This window comes from Asparagus officinalis, chromosome 1, assembly GCF_001876935.1.
Source record: "Asparagus officinalis chromosome 1, Aspof.V1, whole genome shotgun sequence".
In the NCBI taxonomy this organism is placed as follows: domain Eukaryota; kingdom Viridiplantae; phylum Streptophyta; class Magnoliopsida; order Asparagales; family Asparagaceae; genus Asparagus; species Asparagus officinalis.
Window position 1 is genome coordinate 16,466,485 of NC_033794.1, and position 26,501 is coordinate 16,492,985.

The 26,501-nt window shown below is 39.0% G+C and overlaps 1 protein-coding gene across 1 annotated transcript in view; it reads left to right on the plus strand.

The window, feature by feature from the left end:
* LOC109831146 (glycerol-3-phosphate 2-O-acyltransferase 4-like) overlaps positions 12,018–26,501 on the plus strand; it is a 14,812-nt gene continuing 328 nt past the window's right edge. The window contains 8 exon segments of the mRNA XM_020398486.1: positions 12,018–12,117; positions 14,534–14,589; positions 20,519–20,650; positions 20,652–20,792; positions 20,794–21,019; positions 21,022–21,140; positions 24,803–25,156; positions 26,178–26,499. Of these exon segments, the coding sequence (XP_020254075.1) occupies positions 12,018–12,117; positions 14,534–14,589; positions 20,519–20,650; positions 20,652–20,792; positions 20,794–21,019; positions 21,022–21,140; positions 24,803–25,156; positions 26,178–26,499 (1,450 nt within the window).

The following is a 26,501-nucleotide window of genomic DNA, read 5'->3' on the forward strand; positions in this document are numbered from 1 at the left end:
ATACTTTGGATAAGATAGGCCCTGCTTCTAATCTCTTTAGTATTTTGTTGAGGAGACTACGTGGATGGACCTGTGAATGGTTTCAATCCTTTGACTTCTTCAGCTTTCAGTCTGCTCAATATTTTATCGAGTAGTCTGAAATATTTCTGGTGTTGCGTTTATTGCTTGACCGTTGTCGAAATCTTAAACTGAAACTAGTATGTTGATGTTTGTTGGAAAATTTGTAATAAGAAAATTGAAAGAATTGAATTTGATTTATTCTTTCTAACTGCTTAGAAAAAGAATGTTTACAAATCTCTCAACCTAAATTATAATTTGAATTTCCTGATTATAAAAGATAAGAGAATTGATATGAATTCTCCCCTTTGTTGAATTCTTGGTTCTTCACAGTGACGATGGAGTGCCTTCCTCGAATGCTCGCACCGAGTTTGCTCTCAGTTGATGATCCAAACAAATCGTTGGAACAGTTAACTCGCGTGGCATGTTTGAAGAGAACTCTTACCGAGTTTATGAACTAAGGATGAGTTTAAACTCTGTGAAAGGAGTTATCTTTTGAACCGAAAATTTGGTTAATTAGCCAAGTACAAAGATTCCTTATTACTGATGAATGCTCCAAGATCTTCTTGTTGCTCAGAATTTCTCTCTAGTCGATTTCTTGATGAGTTCGAAACTGATTTCCTCAACCGATTTCAGAATCAAAATCTCAACCTAATTTCGAACCTCTTACTCCGATGAGTAAGTTTGTTATTTATAGGGGGACAAGAGGTTATAGCTGACCCCTTAATCCACTCCTAAATAGGGTATAACCGCCCCCAAATTGTGGAAAATGGTTTTGGAACCTTTCAGCTCACGTTGAATGAGTCAAACAACGCCCAGTTTGGTGTTCTGGGTGTTAATTCTACGTCTCAGCATTAAGACACGGAGTTCGATTTGGGCCGAAAACTGAACGCAGGGGTCGCCTGTGTTTTGAAAGTTGAGCGCAGAGGTGAACTCTACGCTTAGAAGTGATTGTTGACTTGTAACTTCTTCTATTAGAGCGTCTGTAATGACTGTTGTTCTGTAATTCTTGCTTTAGCTATCTGGAGTGCGAGAGCCGTTAGATTGTAGCTGTCATAGTTCATTGTGAAGACTGCTGAATAGAGTTTTCATCAGTCGTTGAATTGTAACTCCTCTCGATCTACATGGAAAGTCCTCCTTTGCAGTTTTCGTGAAAGTTGTTTGATTGCAACTTTTATTGTCGAAATATTGATTGAAGCTTGATAGGGATCAGCTATCTGTTGTGATTTTTAGACAGCCTACAGTTGATACCTAAATTAGCTCGCGTCATTGAGTCGACGTTAAACTGATAATATTTATCGGGAGCTAGTATCTGAATTGTGATTTGACTCCCAGGGGTGTTTTTGGCATAGAAATTAACTTGAACCTGATTTTGGCAAAATTGTTGCAGTATTGATGACGTTGGCCACTGTTGTGACGAAAACACAGTTTATACTCGTACGTAACTAGAGTCTACACAGTTTAAGCTCTTAAGTCGTTGGAGCGTGGAGAAGCAATTTATACTTATATACTCCTTAGAGTTTCAGGAATCAGTTTAACCTCATATACTCGTTGGAGGTTCAAGGAGATGCAGTTCATATGAACAAGATGATCCAAATATGTCGAAGTCTAAACACAAAAACTAATGCTCGACGTCAAACGTCGATCCTCCTCTAGAAAGGAACGACCAATCAAAAATTTCATCTCATCTCATTGCCTCAATATTTTCTCTCCAATGATGTGTCTTAAACTTTCATGAGCTCGGCACAAATGCAAGAAAGAACCCCTACCAAAAACAGAACGACGGGTTACCTTTCTGCCAATACACTCACTCCATATGTTGTTGACTTCTACGACTTTACACCAACGGAACTTGGTTGTAACCCACCAATGCCTAGAACAATCCCCAACTATAAAAACCAAATACCGATTACCTCCCAATGATAGCTCCTTAGAAGGCCCCCAAATGCCTAAATGAACATCACCTAAAAGACTCCTCGATTGATAGATAGAAGTGCCAAAGTCCACCTCGGTCTTCTTGCTCATATCAATGTGCTCAAAGGATTTTAATCTGCAGGTCAAAGCACTCCTCAACAAACCATGCACGACATAACCAATCAAATATCTCAGCCTCAACAATCGCCACAGTCTAGCCAAATCCAAAGAAATCGCCAGCCCTCTATTAAACATTATGCTACTAATCAAATAATACAAATTCTTCTTCCTGACATCCTTCATCACAATCATGGACCCAAATGTGACCTTCAAAGATATATCCTCTAAGATCACCCGATAGCCCGTTGCCTCCAAAACTCCAAGTGAAATGATGTTTTTCTTCAACTAAGGAACGGACCTCACTTTATCCAACTTCCGAAATCACTCTGTCACACATCTTAATATGAACGATACAAATACCACCAATAGGGCATTCATGATCATTACCCATGAGAAGGACATCCCCTCTTTCCAACTCCTGAAAGCTGGAAAACCAATCCCTCCTAGAGCAAATATGGTAAGAAGCACCCAAATCCAACATCCACTCTATAGAGTCGGCAACACAAACTGATGGTAGTGCTAATGAATAGCCCAAAGAATTCGAATATGAATTATCGCCACTAGCCTTGACAACATTCACCTCTGAAGCTTGAATAGTTTTTCCTTATTCTTCCCGGCTCGATCAACCAACTTTAGGCATTCGGCTTTCCAATATCCATCCTCTTTATAAAAGACACACTGATTCCTACGAACTCTAGGATGTACCCCTCTAGACTACAGCCTCCTATTTTAGTTTGGACTCTTTGCTCTTGCGACCAATGCCCCCGCTATCGACTTAACTGAAGTCTCATTATCCTTCTTTCGAAGCTGATAATTCACAAGTGCAGCGGTGACCTTACTATATGAAAAAGATATCTTATCATTAATAAGAGTAAGAATGAATATCTCATATTCCTCGTCGGGCAAGGAACTCAACAATAACAACGCATTATCCTCATTTTCAATCATCACATCTATATTCGTCAAATCCGTAAGAAGCTTCGTGTAGTGGTTCATGTGATCACCAATGGAGGTTCTTTTTTTTTAATTGGAAGCGATAAAACCTCCTCTTCAAATGCAAGCGGTTCTCTATACTCTTGGTTAAATACTTGCTCTCAAGGATCTCTCAAATCTTCTTAGCCGAAGTCTCATTGATCACATCATATTTTAAATCTTGAGTTAAACAAGATCTAATCGAAGTCTCATTGATCACATCATATTTTAAATCTTGAGTTAAACAAGATCTAATCACACCACACACCGTTCTATTCATCTTCTTCCAAACCTTCTCCTCAATCTTGAGTTAAACAAGATCTAATCACACCACACACCGTTCTATTCATCTTCTTCCAAACCTTCTCCTCGATGTCGTCTGATTTCTCGTCTAACTCTAATGTGTCTTTCAAATTATGCGCGTTGAGCGCATCCAAGACTTCACATCTCTAAAGACCAAAATTATTTGTGTCATTAAACTTCTCCACGTCTATCTTCATAGAGTGGATATTCAAACTTCGGACGATCTTCACGCCGGAAGTATCGTCCACAACTCTTTTCTTGGCCATCTATCTTAAAGCACCAATAAACCAATATAGAACAAACAAAGAATAAATCCAAACTGAAAAAGAGAGATTTTTACCTCCAACTGAAACCCTAATAAGAGCCTTCGAAAGATCTCACCCTCACACGACGGTAGATAAGATCACCAATAGTAAAAATCCTACCTTTATCACCAACTGAAGCCCTAGACGAACTTCCAAAGCGATTTACTCCTTCAAATAGCCTAAGCGTAGCCCGAACTCTGATACCACTTGTTGGGCTCTGATACCACTTGTTGTGAGCGGCGGAAGCCAAAACCAAACCGATGTGCTTCGAGAGACCAAATCAAACAAACGTCGAGAGAAGGCCAAACAATGCAAAATAATGACACAAACTCAAACAACCAATTTTAACGTGGTTCGGCAAGTTGCCTACGTCCACGAGGTAAGAATGGATTGTGGTTTTCACTAATAGAGAAGAAGAGTACAAACTGAGATTACAAAATCACACAAACTCGCCAATTAATCTCACTAACAAAGTTCTAATTCTCTTCAAATAAAACTCTAACTAATAGCTCAGAAAATATTTCTTTTCTGTACTCCAAATATCAACTTCACTGCTCTCCAAACCTAAAACGTGTTCCTATATATATATATATATATAGAAATCCTAAAACCAAAAGCATACTAGGAATTCTAAAACCAAAATCAAAACAGATTAGGTATAGAAATCCTAAAACCAAAAGCATACTAGGAATTCTAAAACCAAAATCAAAACAGATTAGGAATCTTAATAACTTGTTACCAAAACAAATTAATACTAGGAATTCTAAAACCAAAATCAAAACAGATTAGGAATCTTAATAACTTGTTACCAAAACAAATTAGAAATCTTATTACCAAAACAGATTAGGAATCCCAATAACCTGTTATCAAAATAAATTAGAAAACATATTAGGAACCTGCTATCCAACAGACCCGACAAGTGACACATACTCATGTATATATCCTGATACCCAAACCCAAGAGTATTGTGTAAGTGTTCATTTTTCGACTAATTCAAACAATTTTCTTAAGTATATTTAGAATAGTATTGTTGAGTTGCATTTAAATACTTTACGTGATATAGGACTGGGTGATAGAAAAGGCAAAATCATTAGGCGTTGACCAAGAACCTAAGTTTGTCGCGATGACCAAAGTTTTAGATGAGGTACATGGAGGGCATCACGGCAGTTATGAGAGAGGCTTGGGTCATGGTGTCAGTAGATTCTATTTGACGACTTCCTCCACTTCAATATTTTCCACTCCTCCTGATGTCCTTCGCGAGATGCCCGAGCTTAAGTCCAAGATGGAACGACTTACCCAACTAGTATGTATGCAAAAAAAACCTCAATATTATCTCATTCCTTTACACGCTCTTACTCATACACCCGTATTACAAACTTTGTTGGCTTTCATGCACTAAACGGTAGCTATACATGTAATTTGTAAATTATAATTTCAATAGGAAATTAAACCATAACTAGGAATATAGGAAGCATTATTCATGTGTCCGTCATGATTCAACACGAAATTACTACAGTAGTTGTGCCCTTTCCATCGTCTTTTAAGAGAACAAGCAAAGTAAACCCATTAGAAAAATATATCCAGATTGTGTCTGTTGACAACCATGAGTTTTGGTTCATGGGTTTTGTGAACTACGACAGTTCTGGTTCATGGGTTTTCCTTAAGCCTCATTATTCACTTGCTTGGTTACCTAATTGTGCTTTATGTTATGTGAGTGATGTTGATGATGGAAACATTCTTCTTTGTACGAGTTGATGATCCTTCTCTCGTACTCGTAGAATTGGTGAAGTCTTGAAAATCAAATTTGTGTAATACTATGGTGAAATTACTTAATTTGTTTTTATATGATGCAGTCCTTGTAGTGATCGTATTCACTTTTGGTAAACAATGCATCACTTGATCCTGATTGTTGGCCTACTCTTTTTGATGATGGGAGGACAAATGTTTGGACCAGTTTACTTTTCCTTGTTGTTCTCGTTTTCATCTAAGGAGCGTTCTCATGCAAGTACCTGTTTGTGTTTTCTACATCTTACATGTCCTGAGAAGTACATTAATTAGGAGCTCCAAATCATTGACAGTGGAAATACTAATTTGAAATGTAAATGGAGTCATTTTACTATGTGGGCATGTTTGAAAACCCTTCTCTCTAAAAGCAGGGGATGGGAAGCAGGGGCATACAAGTTTATTGCACGCAAATTACAAGTATGCACCTATAATTAAACTAAACACTTTCAAGGGACAGAAGGTAGCTCTTCTTTTTTTAGTCTTCTCTCTTCGTGACAGAGGTTGCTCTTATTTTTTCTTAATCTAATAGCGTGAATAGTGTGAATTTGATTTATTACATGTATTATTTTACAGATTGATTCTCAGACCACTCGTCCCCCACTTGATGTTCCTGCTACGACTCCACCAACCTTTGCCCATCTTTCTCCGGATGCTCAGGGTTCTACATCTGCTGCTCAATGTTCTCTTCAGGAAATTTCAACACGAAACCCTCTTGCTAGTCAAGTGGGAGGCGTGCTAGGGGGCGTCTTAGGGGGCTTTACGCAGGAGGGCTATAGCGAGGAGGACATTCGCAAAGTCACCTGTGACTTGTACTTTTAATTAACATACTTAAGACATTTGTATATTTCAGATATCCTCTTTATGTTTGGGACTTGAGTAATTTATAAGTTGTATTCTGATTCTAGTCAATATTTTGTTTTGGTTTTATGCGTGGGAATATATATGTTGTGAACATGTATATTATATTTTTTTGTGGGAAATGAATTATATGTAAACATGGCAGGAGGAACCATTAAAAATGAAAAAAAATAAAAAACACAAGCACCAACGGTTGGGACGTTGGTGTAAGTTTCGGAGCTGTTGGTGCACGAAACTTACACCAACGGTTTGAACCGTTGGTGTTTCGTTGTGCACCAACGAATGGAACCATTGGTGCATGACTCAGCACCAACAGTTGTAACCATTGGTGCTGCCACTTGCACCAACGGTTACAACCGTTGGTGCTGAATCTTGCTCCATCCGTTGGTGCCATGTTTTTATAATTTTAATTTTTTTAAATATTTAATTAAATATTTTCTTGTACCAACGAGCTGAACCGTTGTTGTAAAGTTTTCACCCGTTGGGGCTGTTTCAGCCCCAATGCTACTTGCAGTAACGGGTCAATTTTCTACCCCAACGATCGTAACCGTTGGGGATAACACTAACGGTTACAACCGTTAGGGCATGTCTCCTTCGTACTAGTGAATGATGGCAAATCCTCATTTAGATGTCTTCACCAGAATCATTTTAAGGGTCTGAATATGCTGACGTACAGTTATTTAGTAGGGAAGTTGGGATCGAACTCTGAGCCTTCTGCCTCTAATTATCTGTGAAAAGGAGGCATGATATAATCGAATGAATAATTAAGCCTCAGATTAGCTTCCAGCTTAAGTACTAAAGAAATCGTTAATGTGAGGTTTATAAAATTCTGAAATTTTATGGCAGATGGCAAAATGTGCGCGTTGCCGGGAACGTGGGTATATATTTGATCTTCTTGTGCATTTTGCATTTCCTTAGTATTCTCCGCCTAAGAAGCAAATTAAAAAAATATCACTCATTTGTAGTTATTAAGATTTGTCTGAGAGATAAAGGAGTAAAATTGCATTAAGGCAATATGCGCATCCAATACTGGAATACCAATAAAAATCAAAATTTTGGGGAAATTTTCTTTTTAGGTATTCTATATATTGAAGCACTGCTCTTTTATGAACCTGTCCATGAGAAGGGCTTAACCTAGATAACATTTTATAACATAGAGTTATAATTCTCAACCTGTATCATAATTTCTTTGATACTTGTGGAAGAAACTCTAAAACCATATCATATAGTGATTTAGGTTCAGTTCTTATTTCGCCTACATTTAACGTAATATTAGGAAAATGTGCTTTTCTATAAATGAGTACAAGTTTCAACCCATGAAAAATGCTATCAACCTGTGAAAAACACATTAGAATACAAAATCATATATACCTCTCAACCATGAACTGAATGTTGTAGTGGAGAGGATGCTTTAAGAGAATTAATTACATAAAAAATTCCAAGTTTAAAAGAGTTAGATAGTTTGTTGAACTTGACAAGACCAGATAAAGAAAATAAGTAGCTAGTGTTGGTTCATCCTTCTCATATCCACTGAGGACTATAAGTACCACATGGTGGACCGGAGGACGTGCATTAAACTCTTCAACCACTCTAACCAAACCCCTTTGTGAAGTCTATGGGTTTTAATGGTGTGCTCCCACACTCCATCAGCTAGCCACTGTTTTGACCATGCTAGCATATTCCCTTATTATTATAAGCAAACTATAGGCTAATTAATATTGTCCCTCCCCAAAACGTTCTTGTATTTATTACCTATAAGGTGACGGTTATTAGATAAAACATTAAAGACCTTGAATCTTATTATTATTCTACTCATCATGTGTCCGTTATAAATATTTTACACTTAGGGGCTGTTTGGTTCGTTTCCTAGATATAGGGAAATGCAATTTCATGTAAAGAAACACAAGTTTTTAGTTTTCCAAACTTTTCCAAAAAATTAATTGTTTCGCTTTGGTTCGCACATAAAAAATGGTGGGAAACCAATATATTTACTTTTCTTGTGTTTGGTTCGCATGAAAAAAAAAGGAAAAACTTTTGTTAATATGACATTTCCCACTTTTCTTGTGTTTGGTTGGTTTTGAAGTTTGTAAGGAAAAGTGTTTATAGTCACCATGGTAAGATTACCCCCACTATATACAAATTTTTTTGTGCTTGTAATATGAGGTAATCTTAATCATATAAAAGTTCAAATGTTCCTGTTTGAGATTGAAAAAATCACACGAATCCTGTAATAATCTGATTATTGTAAAATTTACGTAGTACATACCTGAATTACCCAAAAAATCTACTGAAACCTATTAAAACATATAAACAACCTGAATAGTCATAAATATGTATATAACATAGCAAATGACATCAAATCTGATAATTTATGCATGTTGATGAACTATATGTGCAAAAAAACTGCGTATCTGATTTGACCTGAAATATACCTGTTTGAGATGAAAAAAAATCACACGAAACCTGTTTTCGAAGAAAAAAATAAAAGAGACATGTAATACCCTAATTATTCATAATTTTATGAAATATGTACCTGAATTAACCAAATAATCTTATGAAACCTATAAAAAACATATAAACAACCTGATTAGCCATATATATGTATATACTATAGCAAATCGTATCAAACCTGTAAATACCAAACATGTACGTAATGGCTGAGGGCTCAAAATCTGGTCAATATCATCATAGTAACAAAAAACAGCCACGAGAGCTCGACGACGAGCACAAATAGCAACCAAACACCCAACAACATAGAGCTAAACAAGCTCGAATCATCATAGTAACCAAAAACAGCCACAGGAGCTCGACGACGAGCACAAATAGCAATTAATAGATATAGCGAATAACATACTTCAATTAGCGATTAAAAGCTCTCAAGCCAGATTACAGCTATACTTGATTTTTTTCTTTGCAGTATCAACTTTTCCCTAGGAAAAAAGGTAGGTTTTGGACAAGGTTATCAGTAAATGATCTAAGAAAGTAGAAGTTTTAATTATTGTATTGAAATCATAGCAACTTACTGAAAGAGGACGGGAGGGCATAGAGTCTTTATCATGACTAAATACTGTTGAGAACCTGAAGATAGCATAGAGATGAAGACTAGGAAGTGACAGAAACAAACATGATAATGGAGAAATCCAGATAACAGGCCAGCTACCTGTCCTTCATATGAATCAAAACCTTTGATGCTTCTTCCCTAGATTTCTTTTCCACCACGTTCCTTGCGTAGTCCTTGAGATTTCCAAGTATCTCATTGAAAAATACTTGGTCCAGTTCAAAGCCAGAAAGAGAAATTGCGAGCCCTAATAGAGCCTTCTGCATTTCTTGTTGATAAAGCCTTGTGATTGATGTCCAAGCATCAATCCCAGAAGCACCAAACAAGGATTCCACAGGTTCAGAAAGGGCTTCTGTTAGTTGTTTCTGCAAAGAAACACACTGCTGTCATAAACTAATCATAACTACTGGAGTATTAGCCTGTCAATATGCCAATTCTGGGGAGAGTTTTCTTGAAGATAGATACGTATGAAGCAATCAAATAGATTAAGAAGATAAAGATTGAAAATTTGAAATTATTTTCAAAAGAAGGTTTGTACGAACCTCACAGTCAGCTGACAACTCAGACAACTTCGTACTGCGGACAGAAACAGCATGGGCCTCAATATCACGTTGAAGTTTCTCTCGAACACAAGGTTCAGGACGTAATGTATTCAAATCAATACCCATTACACTCAAAATTGTGTTAATGGCTGCAATTCCTTCACATCCTGATTTCAAAGCCACTCTAGTCTATTCTTCTCTAACAGTCTTCTATGTATGCTTTAACCAAATTAACACCAATTACTGAAGAATTTTTGTCAATGCTTGAGAATTTCAATTGAACAGATTAAGGTCAGAATATGCAACAAGTAAAAAACTCAACATCACCATGTCTTTTTCTATCAACTAAATTAAATGATACATGAGATGCTCATATGAAGTGCACAAGATACAAAGGACTAACCTGTGTAATATCTGTTATATTTGGAGTCATCCTAGCCCAAACAGGTACAGTAGCTTTCTCGTTTATCCACCCACATACCTCCTCTAACAATGCGCAGTCTTGCCCAACTGCAGCACCAATAACCAGAAAGGTGACTAGCATCTCAAATAACCTACATTTATATGATAAACCATAATGCCAAGTGAATCAAAATGAAAAATAATAAACTAAAAGGAGAAGAAAGCATAAGAGGTCCATATCTTCCCTTCTTATTCTTTGTATACTTTTTTTCTTGCTTCTAGAACAGCAGCAGCAACAACAACACTTTGGCCAACAATTGCGAGTCCTTGTAGGGGGATTTTTCGTCTTTGCTGCATCATAGCCATAGAGAGCTTGCCAACCAACATATAGAACCAACATATGCACACAAAAACCAAGCACAAAATACCCAAATAACAGCATATAGAACCAACATGTGTGCACAAAAAGTCGAGCACAAAATACCCATTATCCAACAAAATTAACCAACATGCGCACACCAACAACATCAAGTACCAACCAACAATATCAAGTAATCAGCAGCTGGTTATTGATTATGGATGAGGGCTCAGAACTGGGTCAATATCATCATTGTTAGCCTCCAGTGCAAATATCAATAGATATTCCAGGTGGCTAATCTCAGAAATTTTGACAATCATCATAGCCTAAGGGGCTGTTTGGTTCGTTTCCTAGATATAGGGAAATGCATGACAATGTACAAAAATATCATCATTGTTAGCCTCCAGTGCAATATCAATAGATACTGCAAGTTGCTAATCTCAGATAAATTGAAAAGCATCATAGCGCCTAATTTGAACACCTGTAAACAATATCATCCAAATCAAATCCAGCCGAAACAAGCACAACCAGAAATCCCCAAAACAAGCACAAAAGCATCATTTACCCAACAATTAAAATGATGCACCAACCAGCCAACAAAATCAAGAATGCAGCCAAAAACACCAACAGGCAACAACAACCCAGCAGAAAAAAACCAACAGGCATCAACAACACCAATTGGTATCAACACCACCAACAAGCATCAACATCAGGCATCAACACCAGCCAACAACAACCCCAGTTCATGAAAATTGGGTACAGAAAAGTCGGTCAAGCTAGGGTGATGTGTTCCGATCATTCCAAAGTTGAAGGAATGCTTCAATATTTCTAAGTGTGTCTATTTCGTCATCATTCTTTAATTTAATTGCTAGTGATTGAAAGAATCAGCAGACCAATATCACTTGCAACAAGTAAAAAAAACACTTTGCACACTTGTTTTGGATGTGAATCCATTGTCCATTTCACTCTAACAATCTAATGCAGAGTTGCAAGCAGATGGTGTCTTTGGGGGCGATCTTTGTTCAAGGTCCGCTTGGGGGCTAGGGTTTTGCGGTGAGGATCGTCGGAGGCGGCGACAATTTGGAGCTCCGACGAGAAGGCCTTGTTGTTGTTGTTGTTGGTGTCTTTGGGATCCATTGGAGTTAGAGAGAGAGAGAGAGAGAGAGAGAGCCGAGAGCTTTGAGAGCCCAAAAACAACAAAAATCCCCCAAATTTCTGAGAAAAAAAACCCATCGAAACCTAGAAAAGGAAAGGCGAACAGATCGAACCTCAAACTTCGAAAGCGCTGCCACCCCTACGGTCTTGCTCCGCTCCGGCATCCCCATCTCATCGGAACTCCGGAGATGAATCTGATGGAGGAGAGAAAGGCGATGGAGTCAATTTTAGCGTCGAAGCCGACGAGAGAAATCAACGAGAGATTTCTGGCGGGAGGAGAGCAAGGAGGTAACCGCAGCGTCCCAAAGAAATCAAGGAGAGAAAGGAGAGAGCGATTGTCAGAGCTGGCCAGTTTTTTCATCGATTTCTCTTGGTTGGGGAAGGAAATCGGGGAGAGAAAAAAGTCTGAGTTGGCGGCGTTTTCACCCCGTTTCTCTCCCTTCAACCCCAGCGAACCAAAGCAAGGAAAAGAAATGAGCGGAAACAAAAAATCTGAGGTGGCGGTGGTGTCAGGCGCAGAAATGCATTTCCACGGGCTATTTAAGCGAACCAAACAGCCCCTTACTGGACTTTCGGGAAGATCTAGTCATCATGTCCTCGAGTTTAGGTTTATCTCTCAGTGATCAATGATTTACCTCCTGTGTTGGTTTCTGCCAAAAAAATGAGATACTCTTCTTAATAGTGAAGACAAAAGGTTCATAATGTACATTAAACCTTTTTATTAAAGACATAAGCAGAAAAGTTATACCTATTAAGAAGTTGGGTAGAGTATAATGTGTAACGTTTAATGGAGAATATTTTGTACGTGCAAATGCAGTATGATGTACGAAACTCTCGCTATGTGTAGAGTCCGGAAAGAGATCGGACCACTTTTAATCTATTGTACTCAGCCCTGCAAATTTATTTATTTTTTACCATATCTTGTGTGTTAAGATTATGTTATAATTTGTGTAGAAAATGGCGAAGGATTTGAGAAAATTGTGCAAAAACACGAGTACAGGAAATCTCTCAGGTCGGTTGACCAACAACATAAGCCCGATCGACCGACAGATTGTTGAATTACAGGATTTTGAAACCGTCTCTGGTCGGTCAACCGAGCGGGTATGGTCGGTCGACCGAAAACGTGCACATTACAAGGTGAGAAATTGAGCTTCTGTCCGGTCGATTGGTGGCACATGTGCGGTCAACCGGAAAGCAGTTACGGGCCAGATTCGGTTTCCTAGCCTGTTTTGGATTGAGTGTTTGATATAAATACAAACACGTTTTTAGGGTTTCTTAAGGAAAGATTTTGAATTGTTTTGAGCACTTTGAGAGGGAGATATTGTGAGTGAGTTGAGATCTTTGGTTATGGTTATTTTTGAGAGTTCGAGAGAGTTGTAATCTGTTGTATTTCTCCTCCATATAGTAAATCTCTCCATTCTCTCCCAATGGACGTAGCCAATTTGCCGAACCATGTAAATCTCTGTGTTTGGTTTGATTTGTGTCGTATTTTGGTGAATTGCACTCGTGTTTAGTTTAGTCCTCTTTTCTTATCGCTTGCGGACTCGTTTGGTTGTCGAGCACACTTCCGCACGGTGCGCAACAATTGGTATCAGAGCTCTAGGGTTTCAGATCTAGGGTTTTGCATTTGGTGGAGGAAGATTCATTGTTTGAAGCTTGATTCTTGAAGTTCTAGGCTTCGATGGGGATAGCGTTGTGGAGTTACCGTTAGGATCACACTTTCCTTATGTGGTTAGGAGATCGTGTTAGAATCCTATCTAGGGTTCAATTGGGTAATTTCTCAATTCTATTAAAGTTTGAACCTTGCTTTATAATTTGAAGTTTGTAAGCATGGGAGAAGAAGTTGATAAAAGCAGCAAGACAATGATGAGTATAGTTCAGGTTGGGCTTCAAAATACTAAGATTAGTATAGTGAAGTATGACGGCAAAATCAATTTTGATTTGTGGATGAGCGACGTACAGGACGCTCTCAATGTTCAAAATTTGGAAGAGACCATCATGGTCCATGAGAGGCCACTGAAATACGGTGAGGCGATATGGGACAAGATGAATAGAAACGCTTGTGGGATGATCAGGTCTTGTTTGGAACAAGAACTGAAATATGATATGATTGGTGTGACGTCTACGATGAAGATGTGGGAGATTCTTAATAACAAGTACCTTACGAAGAGTGTTAAGAATCGGTTGTACTTGCCGCAGATGTTATTCAGATTCCAGATATCCAGGGGCACCTCACTTGCGGCTTATGTGAACAACTATATAAAATTATTGTCAGACTTGGCAAACGTGGATGAGAAGATAACGGCTAAGTACAAGGCAATTATTTTGTTCGGCTCCTTACCCGATGAGGAGTATGATATATTCGTTCTCACTTTGTTGAATGAGAGATCTTCTATCACCTACAGTGAAGTGACTAATGCATTAACGAATTACAATTTGAGGAGGAAGGACAAATAGACTTCCTGAGCTAGCACTTCAGGAGAGGTCTTGTCGATGAGAGGAAGAAGTCTATATCCAAGAGGCCACCACCAATTAACGAAGAACCAGTGTGCGTTCTGCAAAGAACAATGAAATTGGAAGAGAGATTGCCCGAAACTCAAAGAGAAGGAGAATAGCAAGAAGAAGGGCCAGAAGGACAATAAGGTGAACGTCGCTAGAGGTGATGATTCTGATGATTCTTGCTTTTCTCTATTGATTACTTCAGAGGTGAACCATGTGGATGCATCTGATTGGATGCTAGATTCTAGTGCTACTTATCATGTAACTCCTCAGTGAGATTGGTTTGCATCGTTCGAGAGACTCGATGAGGGTGTGGTAGTCATGGGAAATGATCAATCCTGTGGTATTTGTGGGATAGGTAAGAACAAGACCCGGATGCACGATAGAGTTGTTTGAGAATTGAATGAAGTGAGATTCGTTCCTCGGTTAAAGAAGAATCCTATTTCTGTTGGAGCTTTGGAGGCGAAGGGATTCAAGGTGACCTTTTAGAACGCTGTAGCGAAGGTTACCAAGGGATCTTTGATGGTGATGAAGGGAGTCCGCAATAGAAATTTGTATTATCTTAAGAGAAGCATCGAGATTGGCCAGGTAGCATCAGCTATTTCAGAGACGGACACGAGCAGACTTTGGCACTATAGGTTGGGGCACACAGGTGAAAAGTCACTACAGTCAGTGTGCAAGCAGGGGTTATTGAAAAAGCCAAGAGTGGAAAGATAGAATTCTATGAGCACTGTATTCTTGGTAAGAAGACAAAGGTGAAGTTCGAGACAGCCATACGTAAGACGATAGGCATCTTGGACTACGTATACACGGATGTTTGGGGTCCCACCAAGACGATATCATTTGGTGGTCGACATTGGTTCGTCGTGTTTGTTGATGACTTTTCTAGGCGTTATTAGGTATACACCATGATAAAGAAAAGTGAAGTCCTAGAGATATTTGTGGAGTGGAAGAGAATGTTGGAACTGCAGACAGGAGAAAGATCAAGACGTTGAGATCCGACAACGGCGGTGAGTATATTTCAGACCATTTTCAGCAGTTATGTCGAGATGAGGGCATAGAGAGGAACTTTACAGTTAGTCATACACCACAGCAGGATGAGGTGGTAGAGAGGTTAAATCGGTCTTTACTGGAGAAGGTCTGATGTTTGTTATCGCAGAGTGGTTTAAAGATTTTTTAGGCTAAGACACTTTCATATGCGAGCCACCTCATTAATAGGCTGCCTTCATCTACTATTAATGGGAAAACCCCTATGGAGATATGGTCAAGAGAGCCAGCACACGACTATGATCAGCTCAAGGTATTTGGGTGCCCTTCATTTTATCATGTGAAGACTGATAAATTAGAACCTCAAGCTAGGAAAGTCATATTTGTGGGATTCAAGCGTGTTGTCAAAGAATACAAGCTTTAGGATCCAGTTGATAAGAAGATTGTGCTGAGTAAAGACGTCGCATTCGATGAGGCTTCGATCTTAAAGCTTACCAGCTCTCATCAGGTGGAGAGCACCCCAACAAAGGAGATATCGTAGGTGGTGGAGATTGATACAGCTCCACATTATCCAGATGAGACAGTATCTATTAGAATACCGACTGAGGTGACGCCAGGCAAGCACAATGATGATTTGGAGGATACATGTACAATTGAGTAGGATCCAAGACCGACGGCTAAGGTTCAGGATTCTATTACGGTTCGAAGGCCGGTGAGAGACATACGGATGTCAGCAAGGTATACAGACACAGTCGTTGCGTATGCACTTCCGGTGGAGAGTATCGATGTGATGATTCCTACTATATTCAGAGAGGCTGAGCAAAGTTTAGAGGCTGATTTGTAGCAGGTGGCTATGCAAGAGGAGATGTAGTCTCTTCATAGAAACGACAGATGGGAGCTTGTCGAGCTTCCAAAGGGACAGAAGGCTATTGGTTGCAAGTAGGTATATACGAATAAGGAGGGCATTGAAGGCACTCTCGTGAGGTTCAAGGCTAGGTTGGTTGCAAAGGGATATATGCACAGGAGGAATGTATTAACTACAATGAGGTCTTCTCTCAGGTGGTGAAGCATTCTTCGATTCAAATTTTGCTAGCTTTGGTGGCACAGTATGGTTTGGAATTAGATCAATTGGATGTGAAAATAATATTTCTTCGTGGTGATCTTGATGAGGAAATCTATATGACTCAACCATTGGGGTTCTAAGCTGTAGGGAAGGAAAAATTAGTTTGTAGGTTAAAGAAATTGTTATACGGGCTGAAGCAATCACCGAGACAATGGTATAGACGATTTGATGGGTTCATGATCGGCCATTCGTACATTAGGAGCCAGTTTGATCCTTGCATGTACTATCATAAGTTTCATGGAGATGCGTATATTTACTTATTGCTTTATATCGATGACATGTTGGTTGCTTCTATTTTCAGATCCATCATAGATAGATTGAAGATTCAGTTTTCGAGCGAGTTCGAGATGAAGGATTTGGGTGAAACGAAACACATTTTGTGAATGGAGATCTGCAGAGATAGAGACAAGGGTAGAATTTGTTTGACACAAGTGATTTATTTAAAGAAGGTTCCACAGCAGCTCAATGTGAGCATGGAGACGAAGCCAGTTAGTGTGTCATTAGGAGCCCATTTAAAGCTTTCAGCTGACCTTTCACCGAAGTCAGTTGAAGATAGAAAGTTGATATCAAAGACTCCGTATGCGACGCAGTTGGAAGTTTGATGTATGTCATGGTTTGTACGGGGCCTGATTTGTCACAAACAGTGAGCATGGTTTCGAGATACATGCGCGACCCGGGTCCGGGTCATTGGGATGCTGTGAGATGGATTTTAAGGTACATTCGAGGTACTCTCAACGTCGGTTTGGTTTTTGAGTGGGACACTAGCTGTGGACAGCTATGTATTGGATACGTAGATTCGGATTACGCTAAAGATTTAGATAAACATCGGTCAACGATAGGGTATGTGTTCACTTTGACTCGAGCGCCGGTGTGTTGGAGATGCACCTTACAGTCTATTGTGGATTTGTCGACGACAGAGGCAGAGTATATGGCGATTACGAAAGCTGTTAAGGAGACGATTTGGCTTCAAGGACTTTTGGAGGATTTTGGTGTTTTGCAGTAATCCGTCACCATTTATAGTGATAGCATGAGTGCTATTTATTTGGCGAAGAATCAGGTCTTTCACGCGAGGATGAAGCACATCGACATTCGTTATCACTTCGTTCGAGATATTCTTGAAGATGGGGATGTGGAGCTCATGAAGGTTCACACAAAAGATAATCCAACGGATATGCTCACAAAGGTGGTTCCGAGAAACAAGTTCGATCATTATAGAAACTTAGTATAAATTCATGATTGTTGAGGCCGTTCGCGGTCATTTGAATGAAATACGAGAGGCTTGATCCTTTGGGAGAGGGGGTACGTTGGCAATCACATTGGTGCAATTGGGTTTGGCGAGACGACACATTAGTGCTCATATTGGTGTCGGCTCAGTTTTGGAAAAATTTCACCGAGGTGGAGAATTGTAGAAAATACAGAAGGATTTGAGAAAATCGTGCAAAAACACGAGTACAAGAAATCCCTCGGGTCGGTCGACCGACAGCATAGGCCCGGTCGACCGACAGATTGTTGAATTACAAGATTTTGAAACCGTCTCTAGTCGGTCGACGGAGCGGGTATGGCCAGTCGACCGAAAACATGCACATTACAGGGTGAGAAACTGAGCTTCTGTCCGGTCGACTGGTGGCACATGTGCGGTCGACCGGAAAGCGGTTACGGGCTAGATCCGGTTTTCCAGCCTATTTTGGATTGAGTGTTTAATATAACACGTTTTTAGAGGGTTTTAAGGAGAGATTTTGAATTGTTTTTAGCACTTTGAGAGGGAGATGTTGTGAGAGAGTTGAGATCTTTGGTTAGGGTTACTTTTGAGAGCTCGAGAGAGTTGTAATCTGTTGTATTTCTCCTCCATATAGTAAATTCTTCCCATTCTCTCTCCGTGGACGTAGGCAATTTTCCGAACCACGTAAATCTTTGTGTTTGGTTTAATTTGTGCCGTGTTTTGGTGTATTGCACTTGTGTTTGGTTTAGTTATCTTCTTTCATTGATTGCGGACTCGTTTGGTTGTCGAGCACGCTTCCGCATGACGCGCAACAATTTGAACACAACTTCTTGGACTACTAAGCTCATCAACAAATATATGTACCAGAAAGATAGAATACGTGTATTATAGTTTTACCCATCTTGTAACCCTCCGTTTTTTTTACGGTTTTTCTATAGAGTGCCTATGGGCACTCTATAAGAGAGGATAGAGATAGAGAGAAATAAATGAGGAGGGGGTCCCCCTGATTTGCATTGAGATCCTCTCCTCATTCATTTCTTTATATTTCTCTCCTCTCTTGTAGAATGCCCATAGGCACTCTATAAAAAAACGTTTTTTTATTATATCAATTTTCGTTTTACCAACGTCCTTTTGCTAGCCAAATTGTCTGAAATTGATCTCATTAAACTCCACAGAGTATAGCTGTCTCATTGAATGAGTTCCCTTGGACCTACCAATCAAACACACCCACGTATACACTCATCACACACATTTCTGCCCCAAACAAAGTCAAGTACCAGCAAAAATTGCGTGCTAGCTAGCCAGACGCTTGTTCACCCTCCTTAACCAATCCCAAGGTCTCCGATTCCCTCACACAGTTCATCAACCCATGACCATTAACCAAGCATCATTTAATTTTAAACAACCCCCACCAAAACAATTACCTCTCTCTCTCTCTCTCTCTCTCTCTCTGAGACTATTGCAAACTTTTCCCACCAAATACTCACTGTAAAGTCTTTAATCATCATGATTTGTTACATTAAAAGTGTGTTAATTTTTTTTAAAATTTTTGGTACTCATGCCTATTGCACCAGTGATTAAAAAAATGATAACCTGGAATGCATTGACCCTGGACCCATTTTGTTGTACGTGATATACATACAAGGGTTATAATTCTTGTGATTGGAATAGTAATCTCTTCGGCCCCGTTTGGCAAAGGGTTAATGAAGAGGGGTTAAAGAGAAGGATTAATGTACTTAGCCCATTTGATAATCCGAAGGATTAAATTATTAACCTGTTAAATAAGTTTTATTTTAGCCCTTATGATCAGTTTTAGTGTTTGGGAATAACAATGATTTTGATTATTTTCTTTATAATTAGAAGGGTTAACTCTTATTCCATCTAAATAGGAGTATTAGTAAACCCCTCATTTTGAGGGGTTAACTCATTTTAACCCCTCTAGAGGGGTTAACTTAACTATTCTATATTTTTTATGTTTGGCAAATTATGGAGGGTTAACTCACTTTAACCCTTATATAAATTTGTTGTGTTTGGCAGGTTAAGAAGGGGTTAAGTCTCCTTAACCCCTCACTTAACCCTTTGCCAAATAAAACAACTTACAAAAAAAAAAAGATTCTGATTTATAAAATTTAAAGAAGGGGTTTTCCCCAAACTACCCTATTTTTTCCTCTCTTACGCCCCCTCCCCAAATACAAATCATCCTTTCTCTCCGCTCCCAAAGTCAGCTAATTACTTTTCAAAGAGTTTTTTGGAATCCCAGTATATACTCATGTAAATTGGGTGTGATGATAAAATTTACACTTTTGGCAATTTTCTATGAACGGCTTAGAGCATCTCCAACCCAACTCCAAAAACCCAAAATGAAGCAAAAACTACACCAAATCTTCCTCCAACCGGACTTCAAATTCAGCACCATTTTGAAGATGTGCTACAGTGTTGCGCCAGATTTGGCGCAGCACTGTAGCTATGGAGATTTTGGGTTTTCCCAAGTTTGCCCTTATTGTTTGTTATAACAAATCAAATATTCCAACTATATCCCATTTTATAGTTTGTAAATAAAATAAATATTCTTTTTTGTGTAAAATTTGGTGTAATGGTTGGAGATGAAATAGTGATTTGGTGTAAAAACTACACCAACTTGGTGTAAAAACTACACCATTTTGGGTTTTTGGGTTGGAGATGCTCTTATAGCACAACTTTATACTCCACCAATAATAGTCCAAATTGGATTATAACCGCCCCCTAAATTAATCTCTCCCTCTCTTTAAAGCACATATAAATCACCCACAACCCTCCCCTCCCCCTCAAACCAAAAAAACAAAAAAGAAAAAAAAAAAAAAAGAAGAAAAAAATGGCCAAAGCAAGTCCCACCATTTCTTCCCCTCAATCTCCTCCTTCCCCTCCTCCCGACCGCCTCCTCCCACTCCGTCGCCGCCGACCTCGACGGCACCCCTCCTCGTCTCCCCCGTCCTCCTTCCCCCTACTTCTTCCTTCGTCGCCGTCGAGGCCGGCAGCCTCCTTCGCGCCTCGCCTCCTCCTCTCCACCCCCCTCATCCTCCTCATCTTACCTCCTCCTCTCGGACCGAAGCAGCGCCATCAAGATCCATCATCTTCATCTCCTTCCGCAACCTCCGCCCTCTCCGACATCCAGCTCGCCTCCCGCGCCGTCCTCCCCAAGTTCTACGCCGCCGACGTCCGGGACGACAGCTGGAAGGTTTTCAGCCGGTGCGGGGGCAGGAAGGTAATCGTGACGGCCAACCCGAGGGTGATGGTGGAGGAGTTTGTGAGGGAGTACCTGGGCGGGGAGAAGGTGCTGGGGACGGAGGTGGAGGTCGACGAGAGGACGGGGAGGGCCACGGGGTTCGTGAAGGGGGCTCGTCGGGAGGAGAAGGGAGGGGAAGCCCTGGCGGGCCGGAGTTCGGGGACGCGGCGAGTGGCCTGGGGGATCGGTCGTCCGATCACGCCTTCATGAGCCTTTGCAAGGTTAGTACGTACGTACCTACGGTAATTCTATCCCCCGCTTCTATTAGGAAAGTTTGGTCTGAGCCCCAGTCATGCATCTTAGAATTTTAAGATTAAACGTGTGTTATTAACGCGACACACATCTGATCATTTCACACCGGTGGTGGTCTGAATTGAATGTTTTGCGTGCGTGTTAGGCCTCGGAGGAATATATATACAATAGTCCCAATTTTAATTAGTTTTTACCGCAATGATCAGATATTTGTTACTCATTACTTTTATTTATCCTTTTGATTCTTGAACCTAATCGATCTTTTATTTCTTAATCGTAGCCCTACGTTTACTTTAATTCTCCCCACAATTGAGTGGTTAATGTCAATTTAGAGATTAGTTTCTGAGGATTCTATCAATCATATATGTTATTTCTTTTGGGAATCGAAGCAGTATGATTAATAGTGCAATATTCGTTATCTTTTAGCTAGAGCTCTGTGGAATGCGATCTTTCAAGTAACAAGTGTTGAAGGTGGTTCGAGTGGAAGTTAATGCAAACCTTTTAGGGACGGTATTAGTTGGGAATTGGTTGGAGTGCGTTGACTTATCACACACGCGTTAAATTAAGAAATCTTAATTAGGATCCCTTTCGAATTTTATACTGCTCAACATACAAAAAGAAATCCTAATTAGCATCTCTTTCAAAGTTCATATTGCTCATTTAGTCTTTCTTCTGTGGGCTACCATATTTTATGTGTATGTGACGTACTGAAATCTTAGTTGGTAAGGGTTAGGTAGAAGTTGCTTAAATTGGATCTCTCTTGTTCAATTTTTATTATTATAGCTATACATGTATTTCTAACATAATTATATAGAAATTTCTTCCTTCGGAGTAGCTGGGCTGGGTACTCATGGAATTCATTGATTAGAAAAAGAAATACACACACGTGAGCTGATAGTCCATTTAACAAAATACATAAGCTGATAATCAATTTAGCAAAATATATGAGCATATCACTAATGTCTAGATACACCTAGTTTTTACATCAGATAGGTATAGAATCTAGTATTTGTGAGCGGGCAGAACTGCCAGCTCATACACATTGTGCCCTTAGGAAGAAAGATGTAGAGCATATGGAAAGTAGAAGAGGGAAAAGACGTACATGAGTAATTAAGAAAAGACATGGGGAAAGATTGGAAAACCAAAAAGACTTAATATAGCTTTTTTGATTAAATTAAGTAACTAGTTCTGATTTATTAATTGCACTATTACTCTGAATAGTTCGCGTACCATTTTCTCAATTATAATTATGTAAACAGACGGTGAGACAATTGTGATTCATTCTTAATATAAGGGGCACTTATTTCTTGTACCCTGTAAATTCTTATAGATAATCTGACTGGATTGCAACTTTTATTGTCAAATTTTAAGCTAAAAAAGAGTTACGAGATCAAGTTGAAGACTAATCTGACGACTACCACCCAAAAAAAGGACAAAACCTTTTTGGTACTTAAAATGGCCACCTTCTTAAAAACTTGTAGTAGAGAGGAAATGTGATGAAAACGACCGGCCTCTACCCATCTACTCCCTTTCTTAATATATAATAATGATAGTGGGACCCACAGACCATGTCACGGTACTTCCGAAAACGATCCTTGATATTTATGCAACATAATGATTCATAAATAAATATATATATATATATATTATATAATATATATATATATATATATATAATAATATATATATATATAATATGAGAAAATGAGAAAAATGAGTATGTTTGACATCAAGCTATAAATTTGTACTTGGTAATGATATTCATATTCTCATCCACTCATTCAAATTCATAACCACTCCTTAACCATGTGAATGTGGCCCGCGATTTTACATGAGTGAAGAGGAATATGTCACTTCACTTTACTAAAGCATAAAAACATATGTTTAATACAAACTACCCATGTTTCTATATATATATATATATATATATTATATATATATATAGTATAATATATATATAATATATATATATATTATTATATATATATGTGAGAGAGAGAGAGAGAGAGCAGAGAGAAGCAGAGAGTGGGCTATTGATTTTTATGTTTAAAATATCAATAAATGTGATAGATGCTCAAAATAGAAGCTTAAGAGATTGAGAATGCGTGGGGAAGATAGTAATTTGAGGCGTGGTTGAACAAGCTATCGGCTCAATCAATCTTAACAATTTTTTTATCAAATCAAATTAAACCGTCTAAGATCAGTTTGGATTTATTCTATTTGAGTTACTAGTTTGGATAGTTAAAAATATTGACTATTTTCAACCAAAAGAAATACACAAATTAAGCGATTGATGCTAAGAAAGACATTGGTCAAAAAATCGAAAAAAGAACAGTACAGATAAACTGAACCAATACCCAAATACTAATTTCTGTTGTCTGTGAGCAAATCTTTTTAAGAGAAAAATTATCTTTTTATGAAATTACATACCATAAAAATGGTTTTTTTAAAAAAACTGTGAAAACTAGTTTTGTTGTTCCCTTGTATCCCTACTTATTGATTAGCGTTACGGTCTGTTGATGTGGCTCTCCCAAGATTGGACAAGTCTTGTATGTAATGCATTAAAGTGGTATTCTTTAATTGCACATGCAAAACCTGTGAAGCGTATAAATGCTACTGTATATAATTCTTAATTCACAAACATATCATGTGGCATCATAATTTTACCAATCTATCCTCCTCTCATATTTCTATCCAGGTTGCAATCTTTTCATTGTACTTCCATCCAACTTGCAACTTTATAATTAAGAGTGTTTACAGTGTAAAATTATAATCCTCAATCTTTTGATGAGAAATTAACTAGCATTATATTGAAATAGTTCAGATTCAACTCTCATTCACGTGCATTTAAAATGAAAATTATGTTAACATTATTATTGAAAAATAGCCTACAACATCATCAACAGTTAAGAAGGATCATTATAAAGCATAAGAACAAATACATTCAAGTATGTTGAGTGTGTAAGTCGCGTGTCAACTACAATAACATATGTCAATCTTGATAACTGAGTGAAAAAAAATTTATATTGTTTTCTTACCCATAATAGTTTTTAATATTTTTCTCAGAGTCAATGATGTTGTATGGTAGCTTTGTCAATTTTGTTCTTTCGATTAGACTGCAAATTGTGTATCGCTGCGTATAATCGAGTGGCGTGTTCATGATGCGTCACATAGTTAACTTTTAATACTAAGATCATCAAAACATCTCGATCACATCCAACAGTCTAAATAGATTTTGGATTTTATTTTCTAGGTAGTTTTTTTTTGGCAGATAGATGCATTGCTTACATTTTCGAATAATAATAACTATGCTACTCACTTCTATACTATTTCTACACTACAAGTGATCGAGAAAATGTGAGCTCTCTTAATGAGTCATTAATTTTGAAAAAAGTTCTAGCAAATGAACCCCGCTTTTTTTCTCTCTTGTCGTGTAGAAATGGTGCAGAAATAGTAGTGTAGTAATGATTATTCTGCAATTTTATGATTTTATCATTATATATGGGTGAAATCTTGACAGATAGTACGTACCTTTGAAATTAATGTTAATCTGAGGTAAAAGAGTGATTAAAAAAAATCGTAGGCTAGTGACATCTCCAGATAACAATCAAACCGCAATATCCCTGTGCAGGAAGCGTACATGGTCCCTCCCAACTCCAAGGCCCCCCACGCTCCTCTCTCCGAGCTCAAAACCACCATCATATTCCACGATGGCCGCTTCGTCCGCCGCCCCGATCCCCTCGTCGCCCTGCTCACCTACCTGTGGATCCCCTTCGGCTTCGCCCTCTCCCTCTTCCGCGTCTTCTTCAACCTTCCCATCCCTGAACGCTACGTCAAGTACACATATCCGATGTGCGGCATTCGGTTGAAGATTAAGGGAACTCCGCCGCCTCCTCCGTCGCCCGGCACTCCGGGAAATCTTTATGTCTGTAATCATCGGACGGCGCTTGATCCTATCGTCGTCAGTATCGCCTGCGGCCGCAAGGTATCTATTTTCGGCTTTTATTTTAAAATAGGCTTAATTGCGGATCGACCTATTGGTGTCGATAGACTGGCTGAGTGATTTTTTTTTGTCTACTCTTTTAAGAGTGAAAAAGAAAATTGGTTCACGTGAGTATAAATCCTATCAGAACATCATACCATAAGGGGTGTTGAGACAGGTTCTGGGGGTAGTGAAATGCCCACACGGCCCATGTTTCATACATGTGCAGTTCAGAACGCCCTGCACGGTGCGGGGCTTTCTGATATGATCCACAATCATCCATCCTCACTTGGATGATAATGTAGGGGGTCTATCTGCAGTTAACCGTTTATTTTACAATATTCAATGATTTTTCTATTTTTTATTTTTATTTTTTGAAAATAATATTCAACGAGCTAAAAGTAGTATCTTAGTATGTTTAATGAAAAATGAGGCTGATAAAATGGTGCGGATGGAGTCCCTTGTGGCTCTAAGTTTACAGTATTGGCAGTTATCGCTTTACTTCGCAATATTCAATAAGTTAAAAGTGATTTTTTTATTACTCCTAACAAATTCAAAAAAGTTCAGGAGGTTTATGAACTACGTACATAGATCTACCCATAATTAATGGGCTATAGTACAATGGGTCTCTATCTGCAATTAACCCTTTATTTTTCATTTTATAACACCAAGAATACTCACATCTCTCTAATTATAGGGTTTATACGTTACTGATAGCATATTAATAGAAAATAAAAACTTTTTAACCCAGTATAAAAGAATGTAAGAGAAAATTAGCATAGACTAGAGGAGATAAGTATGCAAATATGATAGATTTGAGAGGTATATAGGCGGCGGCGGCTACAACAACAACAGCAGAAAAGTTTCCCTGATCGACCTTATCGTTTCTCGTATTTTGTCTTTGTACATTAATTTGTTACACAAACGAACGTGGGAATATTTTTCCGAAATTTTCTATACATAGTTACATGTTAAATTTGGAAATTTTTTTAAGCCGTAGTTTATGTTCCGCATGAAACTCCAGGTACCCTGCGTAACCTACAGCGTAAGCAAGATGTCCCGGCGCATGTCCCCCATCCCGGCCGTCGCCCTCACCCGCGACCGCGAAAAGGACGCTGCCCGAATAAAATCCCTCCTCGAAAAGGACGACCTCGTGATCTGCCCGGAGGGGACCACCTGCCGCGAGCCCTTCCTCCTCCGCTTCTCCGCCCTCTTCGCTGAGCTCTCCGACAGGATCGTCCCCGTCGCCATCACCACCACCCAGGGCATGTTCCACGGCACCACCGTCCGCGGGTGGAAGTTCGCGGATCCGTACTTCTTCTTCATGAACCCGAGGCCTGGCTACGAG